The 19205-nt window shown below is 42.1% G+C and overlaps 3 protein-coding genes across 3 annotated transcripts in view; 1 reads left to right on the top strand and 2 right to left on the bottom strand.

Annotated features, from left to right (window-relative positions):
- The first annotated feature begins 584 nt into the window (after window positions 1-584).
- LOC106582390 (signal recognition particle 14 kDa protein) lies at window positions 585-3556 on the top strand. Its single transcript, XM_014165500.3, has 5 exons — window positions 585-736; window positions 1147-1219; window positions 1561-1673; window positions 2042-2074; window positions 2256-3556. Exons 1-5 carry the CDS (start codon window positions 713-715, stop codon window positions 2343-2345), a joined length of 333 nt encoding a protein of 110 aa, XP_014020975.1. The 5' UTR covers window positions 585-712; the 3' UTR covers window positions 2346-3556.
- Window positions 2624-17238, bottom strand: LOC106582340 (neuroglobin). Its single transcript, XM_014165382.3, has 5 exons — window positions 16302-17238; window positions 9181-9288; window positions 6789-6909; window positions 6605-6685; window positions 2624-3925 (listed from the first exon to the last, which is right to left on the bottom strand). The coding sequence occupies exons 1-5, from the start codon at window positions 16460-16462 to the stop codon at window positions 3821-3823; spliced, it is 576 nt and encodes a 191-aa protein (XP_014020857.2). The 5' UTR covers window positions 16463-17238; the 3' UTR covers window positions 2624-3820.
- Window positions 17239-17470: 232 nt separating this feature from the next.
- Window positions 17471-19205, bottom strand: part of LOC106582172 (pleckstrin homology domain-containing family G member 3) — a 64425-nt gene continuing 62690 nt past the window's right edge. The window contains exon 18 of the mRNA XM_082956558.1: window positions 17471-19138. Within this exon, the coding sequence (XP_082812684.1) occupies window positions 18336-19138 (803 nt within the window). The 3' untranslated portion in view covers window positions 17471-18335. The remainder of the gene's footprint in view (window positions 19139-19205) is intronic.

Raw genomic sequence — 19205 nt, 5'->3', positions numbered from 1 at the left:
AGGTGTCAAGCTTATGGGCATGTGACAGCAGTGTGTAGGAGGGAGGTTCCTAGGTGTGAGAAGTGTGCAGAAGGGCATGAGGCAAAGAAATGTGCAGCATTGAGGAAAGTAGAGGTTAATTGTAGGGGTGCCCATGGGGCTGGGGATCAGAAATGTCCGGTGGGAGAGAGTCAGGTTGAGTTTTCCAAGGTTAGTGTGTGCAGAAGTTATCATATGCTTAGACAGTGAAGAAAGTAGAGGAAGATGTGTCAAGGGGGAGGGATCCTTAGAGGAGTGATGTGAGTAGTAGATCTGTACCAGTACAGAGGGATGGCCCAACAAGGTATGCATGTTTCAGTAAGATTGGATTTTTTGCATTTATAGCAATGGTTATCAACTCTACTGCAGGGATGGAACGTTGGCCTAAAGTAGGACTAAATACATTTAAATAGCGGAGTAGGGTGGTCGTTTTTTTGTGTGTGTTTTTTTGTGTGACTGCAGTATTTAGAGTGTGTTTATTTTTTCAAGCAAAGTATAAGGGAGTTATACTCCAGTCTAGTAGGTGGCGGTAATGCAATATTTATTGGATGCCAACCGCCGTTAAACCTCATCGAAGAAGAAGTGCGTACTTGCAAGTTGAAAGGTCACGGGGCGGTGTTTCATGTTGTACTAGCTACGTGTGCTTCTGACGGGCTAGCCAGCAAGCTGAAGCGAAATAATTGCAGTGAACATCATGGTACTACTTGAAAACGACTCGGTAAGTTAATTCTATATTAGTCGATGGGGTCATCTTAGAAATTGACATTATTAGAGGACTGGTTTAATTTGCTAGGTTATTGTGCATTGGCATCAATCACTACTGCATGTTCGCTGACCATACCCAGTAACGTTAGCTAGATAGCTAGGCACATTCGGCTGGCATTTGCTAACTAACGTTATTCGTTTGAATTGCTTCTGTGGTCCGCGTGATAGAAAAAGAAATCCATCTATAAATATGCCAACATTTATTTAGAAGTAACTATCAAGAAAAAAATAATCTAGGTCGTATAGCTAACGTTATCTATGAACTACACAAACGGACATGTTGGCTAGCTAGCTCATTAGCCAGATGGCTACCACATTTTATCCTTTTATCTACAAACCTCAATCGGATTATTTTCCTTCTAGTTTTTGACGGAGCTGACACGGCTGTTCCAGAAATGCAGGACATCAGGCAGTGTTGCCATCACGTTAAAGAAATGTAAGTTCGCACATTTTGTCAACTTACTTATTTGATGGCTACTGGGTGTTCTCTCCTTAACTAAATTATTCCAGGATATGTTAATAATCGGTTTATGTACTGTATTTAGATTTCTGATTACCTGTAATGCAGGTGTCTCCAACACTGTTCCTGTAGGGTTAACCTCCTGTAGGTGTTCACTCCAACCCCAGTTGTAACTAACCTGATTCAGGTTATCAACCAGCTAATTATTATTATCAGGTGTGCTAGATTAGAGTTGGAGGAAAAAATCTACAGGATTGTAGCTCTCCAGGAACAGTGTTGGAGAGCCCGGCTGTAATGTGTTGTCACTAACCTTACAGATGATGGGAGAACCAAACCAGTCCCCAGGAAAGGTCACCCAGGGAATTATGAACCAGCAGACAACAAGTGTCTACTCAGAGCGTCAGACGGCAAGAAGAAAATCAGCACAGTGGTAAGTCTACAGCATCATGTGGCAATGAAGTCGTTGATGATGAAGAGGTTTTCTGCATTATAATACAATTGCATGACTATTTCCTAGTCATGCAATTAGTCCATCTCTACTTAGTAATCCAAGGTTGTCCATTGCTCTAACATTTTAGTAATTTAACAGATGCTCTTATCCTGAGCAGCTTAGTTTGTGCGTTCATCTTCAGATAGCTAGGTGGGACAACCACATCACAGGCATAGACAATGTACATTTTTCCTCAGAGTAGCTATCCATGTTGAAATTCCTTTATGGATTTATTAACTGAAACATTATGTTGATATGCTATACTCTGCAGACAGTAGTGCTAATCAGGGGTTTCCTTGTATCTCCAGGTTAGTAGCAAAGAAGTAATCAAGTTCCAGATGGTAGGTACTCAGACATTGAGGTTTGGTTTTTCTAACAAATGGGTCACTGGAGCACTGAATGCACATTGTATTGTTTGTTTAGATGTATAATGTTAAAAGGTATTATGCAAATAATTTATACTCTCCTCTTGACTTGAGAAATGTCTCTAAAAGTCTGCTCTCCCTCTTCTCAACATGCCAGGCATACTCTAACCTCCTGAGAGCTCACATGGACGGGCTCAAGAAGAAAGACAAGAAAAGCAAAAGCAAGAAAACCAAAGCCACCCAATGAGCAACAGACTCTTTCATAGCATACTGGGGGAACCCAGACTGGCCTGTACCACCTCCAAGGAGCTCCAACTATCACCTCTACCTCTATCCTTCCTGCTCTATGTTCCCTGAGGCCCACCATCCTCCACCTGGGGACAGCTTTGACATCATGCCATTGTTTACACAGCAATGTCTCATCCCTGGCCAGTGAATGGCATCGTCTATATAGGGCGGGAGGAAGGGAGAGCTGAGGATATTTAACACTCAGAGGATACTACAAGGGAGCTGCCTTTTGATTCACCCCCCCCCCCCCCCCCCCCCCAAATCATCTATGGTGTGGATAAAGGTTACACAGAGCTGCTTTCATTTATGGAGTCACTGAAAGGATGGAGCACGTCGATGAAATGCCTTTCAAATCGTTTTAATTTGAACTACTAGGCCCTGTCTCTCTTTATGTTTGAATTATCCCTCAATTTGATTTGCTTGTCAATTTGATTACATTTTCACTAAAGTTCTGATTTACTTTCCAATTGGACCTTGTCTTAACCATTTGTGGATAGATTATTACTGTGTACTGTGAGTGAATATGCCATATACATTTGTTAAGGTTGGGGCTGAATGCTTTTTCTTGCTATTCAAATTAATATTATTTTTATGAGGGAAAGTGAGATCCTGAGTTTTTGTCTTAAGAAATACCAACAAAATTATTAAATGGTTGAGTTCCTTATTGGTCCAATTAAATTTTTCAACAGTCATGTGTCTGTCCACTAAATGAAGTTGGTAAATTCATAGTTGTAAGGCAAGCTGTAGAGGAAGGGCCCCAAAGTAAGCTGACACAATGCTGCTTTGGTACTTAGAAATGTGTCGTTGTTTCCTGTGTTCTAATTTGTGGGATGGATATGTCATGATGGAATATTGAGTGAGGGGAAAGTATTTTGAAACTTAATGATTTAGTATATTTACTGGCAGCTGAAAGGCATTTGATCTATGGATACAGAGAGAACCTTGTACATTAGTGTTTGAGGTTAAAAACTATCACAACACCTAACCATGGAAATGCTCTGTAAGGATTATAATTACTTTCCAGTGAATGTGACAAACGCAGGGCTGACACTTTTGACATAATTCATCTGCCATTTATGTCACTATCAGAATGTCATTTGTGAGGAATACAGCTGATGTTACTGTAAATTGATCTGGTTCTTTTTCAAAATAAATTACAATATGGCAGTGGTTTGTTGATCTAAAGACTGAAATAGATTTTAAATAAAATAAAGAATGAACAGTTTGACTTTACATTGTAGGCTGATCACATGAGCAAAGTAGAAAAAGGTCACTATAAGTAATAAATACACTATATACACAGCTAAGCAGTCCATGAGGAGATGCACTGCAGTATTTAATGCAGCTGGTGGCCACACATGATACTGACTGTTAGTTTTGATTTTAACCCCCCCTTTCTTCAACCATCTCTTGAGTTGAGGCCAGCCAGGTCTCTTATAAGGCTATGTTCCTCTCCTTGGGGGAGGCTCCCACCTGCTGATGTCTGTTCCTCTCCTGGTAGCCTCGGTTCATAAGCCTGGTTAGGTACAGGAATAGGGTCTGGTTCAGAAACACAAAACAGGAAATTATGAGGACACCTTTAAATGTTGAATTATAATCAAGGTTTGTGTGTCTAATGTAAACTCAGTAAAAAAAGAAATGTCAATTTTTCAGGACCCTGTCTTTCAAAGATAATTTGTAAAAATCCATATAAATTCACACATCTTCATTGTAAAATGAAGTTACACCAGGGACACCAGCAACGGCCCGAGTTACACCAGCAACAGCCCGAGTTACACCAGGAACACACAATCCCTCCATCAGTGCTCAGACTGTCTGCAATAGGCTGAGAGAAGCTGGACTGAGGGCTTGTAGGCCTGTTGTAAGGCAGGTCCTCACCAGACATCACCGGCAACAACGTTGCCTATGGGCACAAACCCACCGTCGCTAGATCAGACAGGACTGGCAAAAAGTGCTCTTCACTGACGAGTAGCGGTTTTGTCTCACCAGGGGTGATGGTCGGATTCGGGTTCATCATCGAAGGAATGAGCGTTACCGCGAGGCCTGTACTCTGGAACGGGATCGATGTGGAGGTGGAGGGTTCGTTGTGGTCTGGGGCGGTGTGTCACAGCATCATCGGACTGAGCTTGTTATTGCAGGTAATCTCAACACTGCGTTATAGGGAAGACATCCTCCTTCATGTGGGACCCTTCCTGCAGGTTCATCCTGACATGACCCTCCAGCATGACAATGCCACCAGCCATACTGCTCGTTCTGTGCGTGATTTCCTGCAAGACAGGATTGTCAGTGTTCTGCCATGGCCAATGAAGAGCCCGGATCTCAATCCCTTTGAGCACGTCTGGGACCTGTTGGATTGGCGGGTGAGGGCTTGGGCCATTTCCCCCAGAGATGTCTGGGAACTTGCAGGTGCCTTGGTGGAAGAGTGGGGTAACATCTCACAGCAAGAACTGGCAAATCTGGTGCAGTCCATGAGGAGATGCACTGCAGTATTTAATGCAGCTGGTGGCCACACCAGATACTGACTGTTACTTTTGATTTTAACCCCCCCTTTGTTCAGGGACACATTATTCCATTTCTGTTAGTCACATGTCTGTGGAACTTGTTCAGTTTATGTGTCAGTTATTGAATCTTGTTATGTTCATACAAATATTTACACATTACGTTTGCTGAAAACAAACGCAGTTGACAGTGAGAGGACGTTTCTTTTTTTGATGAGTTTACCAGGTTAGGGTTAGCACTACTGGTCTAAGTAGGCTACATCACTAGGGTTAGGGTAGGCGCTACAGCTGTAAATACAATGTATTACTAGTCTAGTGTTTGGTTGGCACTACAGCTGTAAGTACAATGTATTAGCAGTCTATGTTTAGGGGAGTGCAGAGATGCATTATACTAGGAAATAAGTAGAGCCTGGAATGTTCCTGGTCAGGAAATACTGCGCACTCCACATAAATGATAAGTAGGGCCAGTAGTTTAGCCTAGGCACAGGACCTGATCCCAGGAATAAGGTTGGAGTTGTAAGGGTAGTTCTCCATGAATCCACTAGAGGGCAATACGGACAGTTTCATTGGAACGTTAATGGTAAACTACAGAGCTTCCACTCATTTCATCTAATTTACACTAAACAAAAATATAAAAGCAACATGTAAAGTGTTTGTCCCATGTTTCATGAGCTGAAATAAAAAGAATCCCAGACATCTTCTATACGAACAAAAAGCTTATTTCTCTCAAATTTTGTGCGCAAATTTGTTTACATCCCTGTTAGTGAGTGTTTCTCCTTTGCCAAGATAATCCATCCATCTGACAGGTGTGGCATATCAAAAAGCTGATTAAACAGCATGATCATTACACAGGTGCACCTTGTGCTGATGACAATGAAAGGCCTCTTTAAAATGTGCAGTTTTGTAACACAACACAATGACAAAGTTGTCTTAAGTTTTGAGGGAGCGTGCAATTGGTGAGGAATATTTCTGTCTGTAATAAAGCCATTTTGTGGGGGAAAACTCATTCTGATTGGCTGGGCCTGGCTGCCCAGTGGGTGGGACTAGCTGCCAAGTGGGTAGGCCTATGCCCTCCAAGGCCAACCCGTGGCTACACACCTGTAGAGTCATGTGAAATCCATAGATTAGGGCCTAATTTATTTATTTAAATAGACTGATTTCCTTAAAATCTTTGAAATTGTGACATTTTGCGTTTATATTTTTCTTCTGTATATTTAACTTGGATAGTGCACTCAGTAAAACTTGCCCTGATTTACCAGAGTCCTGTGGTGCATAAAACCAATTTTAAAAAAACACAGTGACTGTCTAAAACACACTATTTACATCATACACGCTAACACACAGTTAAATCTATGTGAGCGCAGTTTTACATTTTACTCCAACTGATATTTCAGTTGATGAGTGTAGTAAAACTTTGCAAATTATGTCAAGTAGTGTTACCACACATGATGCTAACATGTAAAAGATCTTGTAGTAGCCATGATGTGACAGAGCCATGCCATTCTCAATATGGTCATTTCTGGTTCATTTTCATGTCAGTCACCTCTCTCTTCCACTGGTGACCATTTCCATCTTGACATGTGTCATTGGATGTGGAAAACTCTGGCACTGCAGAAAGCCAATGGACCTCTGGGACAAGAATTGATTTCAGATGTATTTCTCATGATTGACACCCACGTATTAAATCAAAGTGGTCGCCGAAAAAGATTGAACTGTGTACCTTCCACGCCTCCTCAAGCTCAGGGGTCCATCTCTCTTTGAGAATGGGTTGGACAGCACAGATGAATTCTGCTCCTACATACTGGAAATAAATCACATCAGAACAGGAAATGATCTATATCAATATCTATAGAAATGCAAACTGTAACTTTGCTTAACATGCATTGTCAGTGTGTGTGTCTTACGCTGTAGTATTTGGGCGGGGCGTTGTAAGGGTAGTGGCTCCTCCCCAGCTCCACAGCCAGAACCTCCAGTCTCTCTAGCTGTTCCAGTCTGGCCACACTCTTCTCAATAAAGGACATCACTCTGAGAGAAAAGGAAGACAGGCCTGGTTATGAAAGACAGCCTGACTGACAAGCATACAGGCATACCTTGGACCATCACTGATCATACAGCAGACACCTATATGGTCCAATTTATTTTGTCATCTTTTATCCTCTCTGCAAACAATTGTTCTACAACATTGAACGCTGAACATGGTTTAATTGTTGCCTACAGGCCTGTATTTTACATTAAAGAGCATTTCACTGTAAGGTCTACACCTGTTGTATTCGGCGCGTGTGACAAATAAAATGTGATTTGATTTGATTTAAAAGGTTAAATGGGTGTGCTCCCTTTTAGCCTGGCCGCCGGTGAGGACATTTGTACTAATGTCCGTGTGAGTGGTTTGAGGGCCACTTGGCCTTCTCCTGGGAGGATGAGTGCAGAGGCTGTGTGGAGATGTTGTGTACATATCCCTGTCTTTCTCCTGTAATGCCACTGCAGCCTCCATACCTTAGATTAAAAAAAAAAAATCTCAATCATGTAGAAGCATTTTTTGGAACAGTGTTGTTGAGTTCAGAAGACACAGAGTTCACAAGACACAGAGTTCACAAGACACATAACTCTGTGGCCTTTTGCAAAACAGTAAATTTGTTTTTAAAATGTATTTGCTTTCAAGTCAACAGTAGCTATATTAGCATTTTTGCGCTTCATATTCAAATCATCTATAAGTAACATCATTGAGTTACACAATGCATTTTTAGATACGTTAGGATGATTTGGACATGAAGTGTGAAAATGCTAATATAGGTACCATTGACTTGCATTGGATTTGTGGCACAAATGCTAAAAAGTTTGTATTTGAAACAGTGGCAAGATAAACAAAACCAAAGCATGGGTTGCTGTCGTACCTTGTACATAAACTGCTTACAGGGTAAGGAAACCAATATGTAATTTTGCAATTTGGGTGAACTATCCCTTTAACATCAAAGGCGGGTTCTTAAAAAATCCCCTAACAGCAGGAACAGCACCATCTAGTGGTCAAATATCAGGATGTAGGATGGGTCCACATAACAAATTCAATAACTAATTTCTCTGAACAGTGGGGGAAAAAAAAACATCAACAAATTCGTTGAGAATAGATTATATAGGATGAAGAAACAATACTTCGAGCCGCAGCTCCATACTGCTTGTCAGACATAGAGAATTGATACTGTAAACTCAATGTTGGGGTGGGATTGGCCAATTTGGGTGCAATGAATTAGCATCATTTCTCAGAGATCAAATTGTATTTCAACAAAATAATGTTGCAGGAATGCTAATCTTATCTGTTTCTAACTACAGAAAGTATTTCAGAACAATCTGAGATGGTGGGTGTTATGGCTTGCTGAAATGACATGGAACGACCCTCGATCTTTCCTTATATTGTACATGGTATGACACTGAGGGGATGATTTAGAGTTCTGTACAGTAGTATTTATTGATTGACAGAAACAGAGAACACAGTTGCACACATTTGTCTTCCGATGAAAACAATGTGTTATATTCTGTGAACAGAATTTTGTATTCACTGATGACAGTTGTATTTAAAGTTTTGCAAAAGGTGGTCTGATGCAAGTCACGTACTAAGGTAAGAAAAAGATCAGAAGTTCTGTAAATGTATTTGAGCATTTGATCATTTCTGTTCTGCTGTAGGTACGTTTCAACACAGATCCCAAAATTGCTTGTACGTGATTGAGAAAAACTGTAAGTGGAGACCTCAGGCTTAGTTAGGTTTATTGGCCTTGGAGAAAAACAAAGAGACTCAGAATACCCAGTGACACAACAGAATGGAGTAATCACACCATTGGAGAACTGCATATGGAGGATAAGAGTGTTCTTCACTGGCAGCAGTGTGTGATAATAGCCAGCCAGACATTGGATATGACAGCTCTTCAGTCTCAGCGAGACAAAAGCTCCCTTGACATTAACACTTATGTGATTATGTGATGTTCATTGTAGTTTGTTCTCATGTTACTGTCGTTTTTACATCTGATATAGGGACACAAACAGTGTTGACAGATCTTTGAAATAGGAAACAAATTGTACAGCATGTCATAAATTCCTTTGTTTCAATAAAATCAGTGATGCTCCATTGTGAGATTTTGACATTTGAAATGTAATAATACCAAATGGCTGTAGTGTATGGAACTTGAGAGTTGTGCAGTGTAGAGACTTTAACGGACTGCTGAATGGAGAGCTGGATGAAAGAGGAACCTCACATTGATATCAATGCAAAATGGACCGAAAAACAATCAGTGTAGTGTGGCGACTGACCGTAGGCCGTGTGCCCTCAGCTCCCGGCTGATCCGTAACCTGTCACGGTCCTCCACGTCTCGGAACAGGAAGAATACATCTTTGCATTCTGGATGGGTCTCAAACAACCTGTTACCAAGACAACAGACATTCGTGAGCCTCCAAGAGCCAGCTTCATAAAGCCTGCCTTAAACCAAACTGACATATTCATTCCCTCACAAAAAAAAACATCCCTCCATCCTCCAAGTTCTCCGACTGACTACATAACAGAGTTCAAGCATGGCTGTAAATAAGGTGTTGAAAGTAATTATTAGTGTTGTAATGCAAGTGTTGAATCATCTGTTGATATTGTGATTTGGTTAAGCCTTGCCTGTCTCTATCCTTGTAAATATCTGTCTTCAAGGTGGCAATACAAGTCATCCCATCTGAGCCACGCAGTGATTTTAAGAACTTCTCCATTAGATGTGATTGTCACTGAGCCCCTTGTAGTTCTCAGTCCTGGCTGCGCTCTCATCATCAGTCCTTCCCTGCTGGGCTCCAGGCCTACTACGGGCTGCAATCACACACAGCATCAAACCACTCAGTGTCAGGGGTGACCAGTATAGCCTTCTCTCCTTCTCCCCTTACAGAGCTGTAATGACTTCCCCTGCCTTCTCAGACCCAGTCATACAAGAGTCAAATGGTACATAAGTTCCAAAAGCCCACAATAAGCTCAGATACAGTGCAGGCACAGAATGTGTGCGTGTGTGTGTGTTTGTGTTTGTGGGTGCGTATAGGTATGTATGTATATGTGTGCCCCATCCCTCCTCCTCAGCCTCTACCTCAATCACCTCCGGCTCCAGTTTACCAAGATATTTCATTCATGCTGCAGTCCTATCAGGTAGCTATTCCAGCAGAGGTGTCTATCTTCAAATAGTCATGTAATCACTAAACCCAATGCCCTGCTGTGGCTTCCATAATGCATACATCACTATATACAGTACATACCATTAAAGCTCTGTAGAATCTATAGGATCCATGCATGAATAACTTGGCTTTATATTGCTAATTATCTCCTCCCCCTTCCCATGTTTGTGTTTCCCCCCCAGCCCTCTGGTCCATCATGTTATGAAGTGGGGTACAAGAGCTTGCACCTACACTTCCATTTCCACCTCTTACTGCCTCTGTGTGAGAGAGAAAATGACCTTGTCATATTCACACTCACAGTTGTATCACAGCCAATTGCCACTGTCATAAACACAAGGCCCATGAAAGACAGATGAATAGGAGCAGAGAAGAGGTGTGTGAGAGGTGATTTCAAAATGGGTCTCTGAATGGTTGCTATGTTTTCCTAGCATTAAGAATAAATTATTTTCTGAATTTTGGCTGATGATACAAGAGACATGTTTCAGGGGACTTAAAATGACACATTCATTACACGGAATTATGTCAAAATTACTAGAACCTTAAAATAATATAATTAATGACAGAAAAGAAAAGTAATAATGCAAAAGAAAATAAACAAAAACATCTTCATATTCTAGACATATGCTGCACTGAATGTAGACCTGAATACATTATATTATAATTCTGTTACTAGGTGAGATGGATATCAAGATAAGTAGATTTCTAGATGAGCCCTATTGTTATAGGACCCAGAATATTCTTCACCGTGAATGCCGTTCTTAATTTATAGTCACGATGTAATTCATACCACACCTCATTGATGTAAGGGAAATTACCCTTGTCTCTGTTGCTCCCACACAGCTACAGAAAACAATAGTTAAAGAGCTTCACACCTCAAACTACAGTACATTCAAATCATAATAATAAATACACAATAATTAATGATAACTTGGATATATACAAGGGGTACCAGTACTGAGTCCATGTGCAGGGTTATGAGGTAATTGAGGTAGATATGTACGTATAACTAGGAATAAAGTGACTTGGCAACAGGATAGACAATTAGCAGTAGCAGCAACATATGTGATTAGTCAAAAGAAGTGCAAAAAGGGTCAATGCAGATAGTTAAATAGTTAACCAAATATCTAACCAGACTAACTATTCAGCAGTCTTATGGCTTGGGGGTAGAAGCTGTTCAGGGTCCTGTTGGTTCCAGACTTGGTGCATCGGTACCGCTTGCCTTGAGGTAGCAGAGAGAACTGTCTATGACTTGGGTGGCTGGAGGCTTTGGCAATTTTTAGGGTCTTCCTCTGACACCGCCTGGTATAGAGGTCCTGATGGCAGGGAGCTCAGCCCCAGTGATGTACTGGGCCATACCCACTACCTTCTGTAGTGCCTTGAGGTCAGATTCCAAGGAATTGCCATTCCAAGTAATGATGCAGACAATCAAGATGCCCTCAATTGTGCATCTGTAGAACTTTTTGAGGATCTGAGGGCCCATACTAAACCTTTTCAGCCTCCTGAGAAGGAAGAGGTGTTGTCGTGCCCACTTCACCACTGTGTTGGTGTGTGTGGACCATGATAGATCCTTAGTGATGTGGACACCGAGGAACTTGAAGCTCTCGACCCGCTCTAGTACAGCCCCATCCATGTGAATGAGGGAGTGCTGGGCCCTCCATTTTCTGTAGTCCACAATCAGCTCCTTTGTCTTGCTGATGTTGAGCGAGAGGTTGTTGTCCTGGCAGTCTCTGACCTCCTCACTATGGGCTGTCTCATCATCGTCGGTGATCAGGCCTACCAGCGTCGTGTCGTCAGCAAACTTAATGATGCTGTTGGAGTCGTCCGCGGCCACACAGTCGTGGGTGAACAGGGAGTACAGGAAGGGACTTGGCACGCACCCCTGATTGAGGGTCAGCGTGGCAGATGTGTTGTTGCCTACCCTCACCACTTGGGGGCAGCCCGTCAGGAAGTCCAGGATACAGTTGCAGAGGGAGGTGTTCAATCCCATTGTCCTTAGTTTAGTGATGAGCTTGGAGGGCAGTCAGGGCACTAAGGTGTTGAGCGCTGAGCTGTAGTCAATGAACAGCATTCTCACATACAGTGCCTTCTGAAAGTATTCATACCCCTTGACCTGTTCCACATTTTATTGTGTTACAGCCTGAATTCAAAATGTAAAAATTTATTTTTTTCCTCTTACCCATTTACACACAATACCCCATAATGACGTGAAAACATGTTTTTAGAATTTTTTTCACATTTATTGAAAATGTAATACAGAAATCTCTCATTTACACAAGTATTCACACCCCTGAGTCAATACTTTGTAGAAGCACTTTTGGCAGTGATTACAGCTTTGAGTCTTTCTGGATAAGTCTCTAAGGATTGGGCAACATTTGTACATTATTCTTTTCATAATTCTTCAAGCTGTCAAATTGGTTGTTGATAATTGCTAGACAACCCTTTTCAGGTTTTGCCATAGATTTTAAAATATACTGCTCAAAAAAATAAAGGGAACACTTAAACAACACATCCTAGATCTGAATGAAAGAAATAATCTTATTAAGTACTTTTTTCTTTACATAGTTGAATGTGCTGACAACAAAATCACACAAAAATAATCAATGGAAATCCAATTTATCAACCCATGGAGGTCTGGATTTGGAGTCACACTCAAAATTAAAGTGGAAAACCACACTACAGGCTGATCCAACTTTGATGTAATGTCCTTAAAGCAAGTCAAAATGAGGCTCAGTAGTGTGTGTGGCCTCCACGTGCCTGTATGACCTCCCTACAACGCCTGGGCATGCTCCTGATGAGGTGGCGGATGGTCTCCTGAGGGATCTCCTCCCAGACCTGGACTAAAGCATCCGCCAACTCCTGGACAGTCTGTGGTGCAACGTGCATTGGTAGATGGAGCGAGACATGATGTCCCAGATGTGCTCAATTGGATTCAGGTCTGGGGAACGGGCGGGCCAGTCCATAACATCAATGCCTTCCTCTTGCAGGAACTGCTGACACACTCCAGCCACATGAGGTCTAGCATTGTCTTGCATTAGGAGGAACCCAGGGCCAACCGCACCAGAATATGGTCTCACAAGGGGTCTGAGGATCTCATCTCGGTACCTAATGGCAGTCAGGCTACCTCTGGCGAGCACATGGAGGGCTCTACGGCCACCCAAAGAAATGCCACCCCACACCATGACTGACCCACCGCCAAACCGGTCATGCTGGAGGATGTTGCAGGCAGCAGAACGTTCTCCACGGCGTCTCCAGACTCTGTCACGTCTGTCACGTGCTCAGTGTGAAGCTGCTTTCATCTGTGAAGAGCACAGGGCACCAGTGGCGAATTTGCCAATCTTGGTGTTCTCTGGCAAATGCCAAACGTCCTGCACGGTGTTGGGCTGTAAGCACAACCCCCACCTGTGGACGTCGGGCCCTCATACTACCCTCATGGAGTCTGTTTCTGACCGTTTGAGCAGACACATGCACATTTGTGGCCTGCTGGAGGTCATTTTGCAGGGCTCTGGCAGTGCTTCTCCTGCTCCTCCTTGCACAAAGGCGGAGGTAGCGGTCCTGCTGCTGGGTTGTTGCCCTCCTACGGCCTCCTCCACGTCTCCTGATGTACTGGCCTGTCTCCTGGTAGCGCCTCCATGCTCTGGACACTACGCTGACAGACACAGCAAACCTTCTTGCCACAGCTCGCATTGATGTGCCATCCTGGATGAGCTGCACTACCTGAGCCACTTGTGTGGGTTGTAGACTCCGTCTCATGCTACCACTAGAGTGAAAGCACCGCCAGCATTCAAAAGTGACCAAAACATCAGCCAGGAAGCATAGGAACTGAGAAGTGGTCTGTGGTCCCCACCTGCAGAACCACTCCTTTATTGGGGGTGTCTTGCTAATTGCCTATAATTTCCACCTGTTGTCTATTCCATTTGCACAACAGCATGTGAAATGTATTGTCAATCAGTGTTGCTTCCTAAGTGGACAGTTTGATTTCACAGAAGTGTGATTGACTTGGAGTTACATTGTGTTGTTTAAGTGTTCCCTTTATTGTTTTGAGCAGTGTAGATTTAAGTCAAAACTGTAACTTGGCCACTCAGGTAAATTCACTGTCTTCCTGGTAAGCAACTCCAGTGTAGATTTCTGCCTTGTGTTTTAGGTTATTGTCCTGCTGAAAGGTGAATTCCTCTCCCAGTGTCTGGTGGAAAGCTGACTGAACCAGATTTTCCTATAGGATTTTGCCTATGCTTAGCTCTATTCTGTTCATCCCCAAAAATTACAAGCATACACATAACATGATGCAGACACCACCGTGCTTAAAAATAGGAAGATTGGTACTTAGTGATGTGATGGATTTGCCCCAAAGAAAACGCTTTGTATTAAGGACATAAAATGTATTTCTTTGCCACATTTTTTGCAGTTTTACTTTAGTGTCCTATTGCAAACAGGATGCATGTTTTGGAATATTTTTTATTTTGTACAGGCTTCCTTCTTTTCACTCTGTCAATTATGTTAGTATTGTGGAGTAACTACAATGTTGTTGATTCATCCTTAGTTTTCTCCTATCACAGCCATTAAACTCTAACTGTTTTAAAGTCACCATTGGCCTCCTGGTGAAATCCCTGAGCCGGTGTCCTTCCTCTCCAGCAACTGAGTTAGGAAGGACGCCTGTATCTTTGTAGTGACTGGGTGTATTGATGCACCATCCAAATTGTAATTAATAACTTCACCATGCTCAAAGGGCTATTCACTGTCGTGCTTTAAAAAAATGTTTACCCATCTACCAATAGGTGCCATTCATCCCTGGTCTTTGTGGTTGAATCAGTGTTTGAAATTCACTGTTCGACTGAGGGAACGTACAGATAATTGTATGTGTGGGGTTCAGAGATGAGGTAGTCATTCAAAAATCAAGTTAAACACTATTATTGCACACAGAGTGAGTCCATGAAACTTACGTTACTTGTTAGGCACATTTTTACTGCTGAACATAAAGGGGTTGAATACTTATTGACTTAAGACAATCAGCTTTTCATTATTTATTCATTTCTAAAAACAAAATTCCACTTTCATGTTACCTAGGTATTGGTGCTGTACTGGAACACAAGGCTACACAAATCTACATTTAATCCATTTGAAATTCAGGCTGTAACAACAAAATGTGGAAAAAGTCAAGGGTTGTGAGTACTTTCTGAAGGCACTATATTGCCCTGATTGGGCTTAGAGCCATCTGATTGGGCTTAGAGCCATCTGATTGGGCTTAGAGCCATCTGATTGGGCTTAGAGCCATCTGATTGGGCTTAGAGCCATCTTCTGTGCTGTGCCTGGTGGTCTCTCTCTCTCCATCAACAGTCATAATGTCAGACTACATTAGCACCAAGCTAGGACTGCATAAACTATTCATTCAGTTGTTTTCTCTCTGCAAACTATTACATTTCACAGGGTGGCTATTGGGCTTGTTGATATGTATTTTCTTTGCTGCGAGTGTCTTCGTTTGTCAATAGATAGGAAGGGAAGGGGCCTGGTGCTGTATATTTATCATGTAATATTGAGACATGATGTTAGATGATGGAAGGGAGGCAACACCCTCCAACCCCTTCATGAAAGTCTTCAAGCCACAAGGCAGAGGGATGTGGCAGATGTTAAAGAATAGGACTAAGTACTGTACAGTTACTTGCTTGTGAGCAGAGATTAGGCACCATGTCACAGTCACATTCAATCATAGAGCCCCAAGAGCCCTCTGTGTTGTGGACTAAATGTCTCTCCCTAAAAATGTCTTAAGAGCTTTTTGTATAAGGCAGCACAAGGAGGGCCAACATTTTATAAGGATGGTGGGGGTAAGTTCTCATTTGTTATATTGTGTATAATAACGTGTTGATTCTACAATTCGATCCTGTTTCCACAGTCATATGTATTGCGGATATAATCAAAAAGACAAACTGTGTAATAACATACAGTTTGAATAATGGGAAGTTGTTGGTACATTTTTTGGTTTATAGTCGTGTCATTAATTATTATAAGTCAGTCATCATGCAGTCCCTGTGGTCATCAACTGTCTTCGATCTACGCAACTCATTCAATCATATATGGAATTTAATGGCTCTGTTATTTTAAGTTGAGAGCAATAGTGTTGAAGATCATGTTTTGCCTCTCTATGAGAGGTACCATAAACATTTATGAAAATATTCAGTCTAATAAAGCAAAAATGTCTATCTTGCTTACAAATAACTAAAACAAAATGAATCAGTACATCTCACCTGACAAACATAATAATTCCAACTTTTGCAATGTCCTCCTCGATAACTTTCCACGACTCTTTGATCATCTCAATCTGCTCCTTGCTGAGATGCACAACAGCGTCCTCCGTCTTACACTCTCCAGCTGTTTTCGGTGCCAGCACTGATATTGCGCAGCCCATTGTTCTTGCTACAGCAAAATTTACTAAAAACTAGTTAAAACACACGGAAAGAAACGTGTGCGGAAAGAAACGTCTGCGTACCTGGGATATGGTTAAGGTATACGCCTTTTGCGCGTATGGCTGTACATGTAGTCTACAGCATCCAGGCATGAATGGGATTCAGTGACATCCAGAGCACCCGAGCACGTCATAAGAGTTAATCCTCTGTAACCTTCAGGGGCGGGGAACCATTTCTTTCCTAGAACAATCGCTAAAAGCGCAACGCTGCCCAGGCCTACTGTAGTAGGCTATGCATATAGATCTAACCGATTTTCCATGTAGGTGAATGACAATTAAAACAATGTGAAGAGATACGATTAATCAATGGCATTAAAAATGAAGTTTTATAATATGTTTATCATATTTGTCACAATGTCCAATAACTAGACTACAACCTTGTGTTTGCACCAACTGGGAGTCTTTAAATCCTCAGGGCAGCTAGGGACTTGCTATTATAACATTCAATTCAACCAACCAAGGGATTGATGATTGGTTGACTCGATCAGGTAGTTGAATCTGTGCTGGAACACAAGGCTACACACCCTGTGGGTCTCCTGGACCAGGATGAAGAACCCTGCATTAAGTCAGTAGTCCTGTAATAAACTATTGGGTTTGATATATCCTGTTTATAATTTCTTCTGAGAGCAGCATTAGTTGTTCCGTTGTCATGTGTTACTGCTGAAACGTCAGGAACAGCATAAACTACCAAGTCTGTTAAACTTTAACCGTTGGTCACTATCAGATAAAGGATCCTCTGTAAACATCTCTGCCTGAATTTCCCCCCTAATATGGTTATACATTATTTCCGTCATTCAGTTATGACCTAAAAAGGGTTTTGCAAAGGGATGTTAGGATATTGCAATAGTAAGACCCAGTCATTCAGAATAATTTAACTCAGCAAGACATGGAATCCATTTTTCATATTTGATTATTTGTCCTACTGACATTAACCACAAATAAATGATGTACTGTAATTTCAATAGCTCAGATTTTATTGAGCATATTTGCCATTTCAAGTATAAAATTATTCTGTGCCGTTTCTGGAATGCAAAGGTCTACGAAGATGAGGATCATTTTATAAATAACAAGAAAACAGAAAACAACTCCAGTGATGTATGGAAACAATCATAGTACTGAGGAGTAGCTAAATATGGCACATTTGGCTGAATAGTAGACAGCACAGACATCTCCCATTTTTAAACAACTGAAGGAAAAACACTTTGACCAAAGGTCAAACAGGGTTGAGTGAATCCTAATGGCTGTAAATCCGCAATAAATAACTTAATTATGGCCCAGCCTTCCAGATTTACTCCCATTTATATATTAAGTCGCATATCTCTTTTCACTATTTCCTTGCTTATGACCCTCACAATTGAATCACAAATAGAGGATGACCATTGCATCGTTACACAGGGGGGGGGGGGGGGGGGGGGGAATTGGGTAATCTGGACAGATCTACTTCAATATGCTGATGTTTTTTCTCCAAACCATTTTTCTTATATACATAGTCATTCTCTTCATGTAAACACATTTTATGATGGTGTAAGAACAAGACACATTTACATCTATTTACACATTTTACAAAGTCACAACATATTCTCCCATGGGGTGCTCTTGATTATTCAATATCCTTAGTAGGTAACACCAGAAGTGAGAAAAGAGACTGATGTGAGATAAGGTGATAATACAGACAAAAAGTAGAAAATGAACATGAAAATGGTACTCCTAACACAGTAGCAGTAGTTACTGCCTAATAGACAGTATTTATATTCATATTTCTCAACGTCAATTGCATATATAGGTAAGAAAAGGCTTATTTCATTACAGAAAGCGATCAAATAGGCGTGGCATTTACAGTGTTTGACCCCAAGTTCTGGAATTTTGCTCGTAGGTTTTTTACCAGACTACTCTCAATCTTTTTGTCTGAAGTCAGTGCAGACCTCTTGGCACAGTACTGGTAGTCGAGGCTTTTTGAGATTTTAAGTTTGGTCTTTCCTTTAGCTCCTTGCTCCTCCACTCTCGTCTTCCCTCCAGTCTCCTCTGGCCCATCGCCAGCAACCCTCTCCACTATAATAACCTTGTGCTCGTTGGGCAGGGTAGCCTGACCAGCCATGTAACAGCTCCTCATTGTCTCCTGAAGGTTCTGCAGCTCCTGTAGAGGCAGTGTTCCTAGCAAGTGATCAAAAGAGTGCCACCTGCAAAGCCGTGGCTGAGCCTCTCCCACAGAATCCCCACCCTGGTGGTCCATGGATGACATAGTTTCAAGTGAGTCTGTTAGTCCACTGTTAGTGTCTGTGGAGCAGTTGCAGCTGGATGAGTAGCCATCGGGGCTCCATGAGGTACTGAAGTCCTCAGTGCAACTCTGCATCCTCTCTGGGACGGAGCAGCTATGGCTGACAGGTGATGGGTGGGAGGAACCAGGGTCCAGCCTGTGGTTAGTGTATTTGGAGCGCAGCTCCTGGACATCTGGCCAGTGGAAACTCTGTGTCTGCACTGGGTTGTGAGGACTGTTGGGACAGGGGGACGTGACCCGTGAGCTAGCCCCAGAGTTGAGACTTGGGACTGGGCTTGGGGTCCTCCGCTCATGCACGACCACCTGCTCATAGGATTTGAGTGACAGTGTCAGGTTAGGCCTACCTGCATACACAGAAAGACAGGGCAGAGATCAGGGACAGCAGTTTGATCATTTTAGCTTTGCAGATTA

Source organism: Salmo salar, chromosome 01 (genome assembly GCF_965601325.2).
Source record: "Salmo salar chromosome 01, fSalSal1, whole genome shotgun sequence".
In the NCBI taxonomy this organism is placed as follows: Eukaryota; Metazoa; Chordata; class Actinopteri; order Salmoniformes; family Salmonidae; genus Salmo; species Salmo salar.
This window is presented reverse-complemented; position numbering and strand designations above follow the sequence as displayed.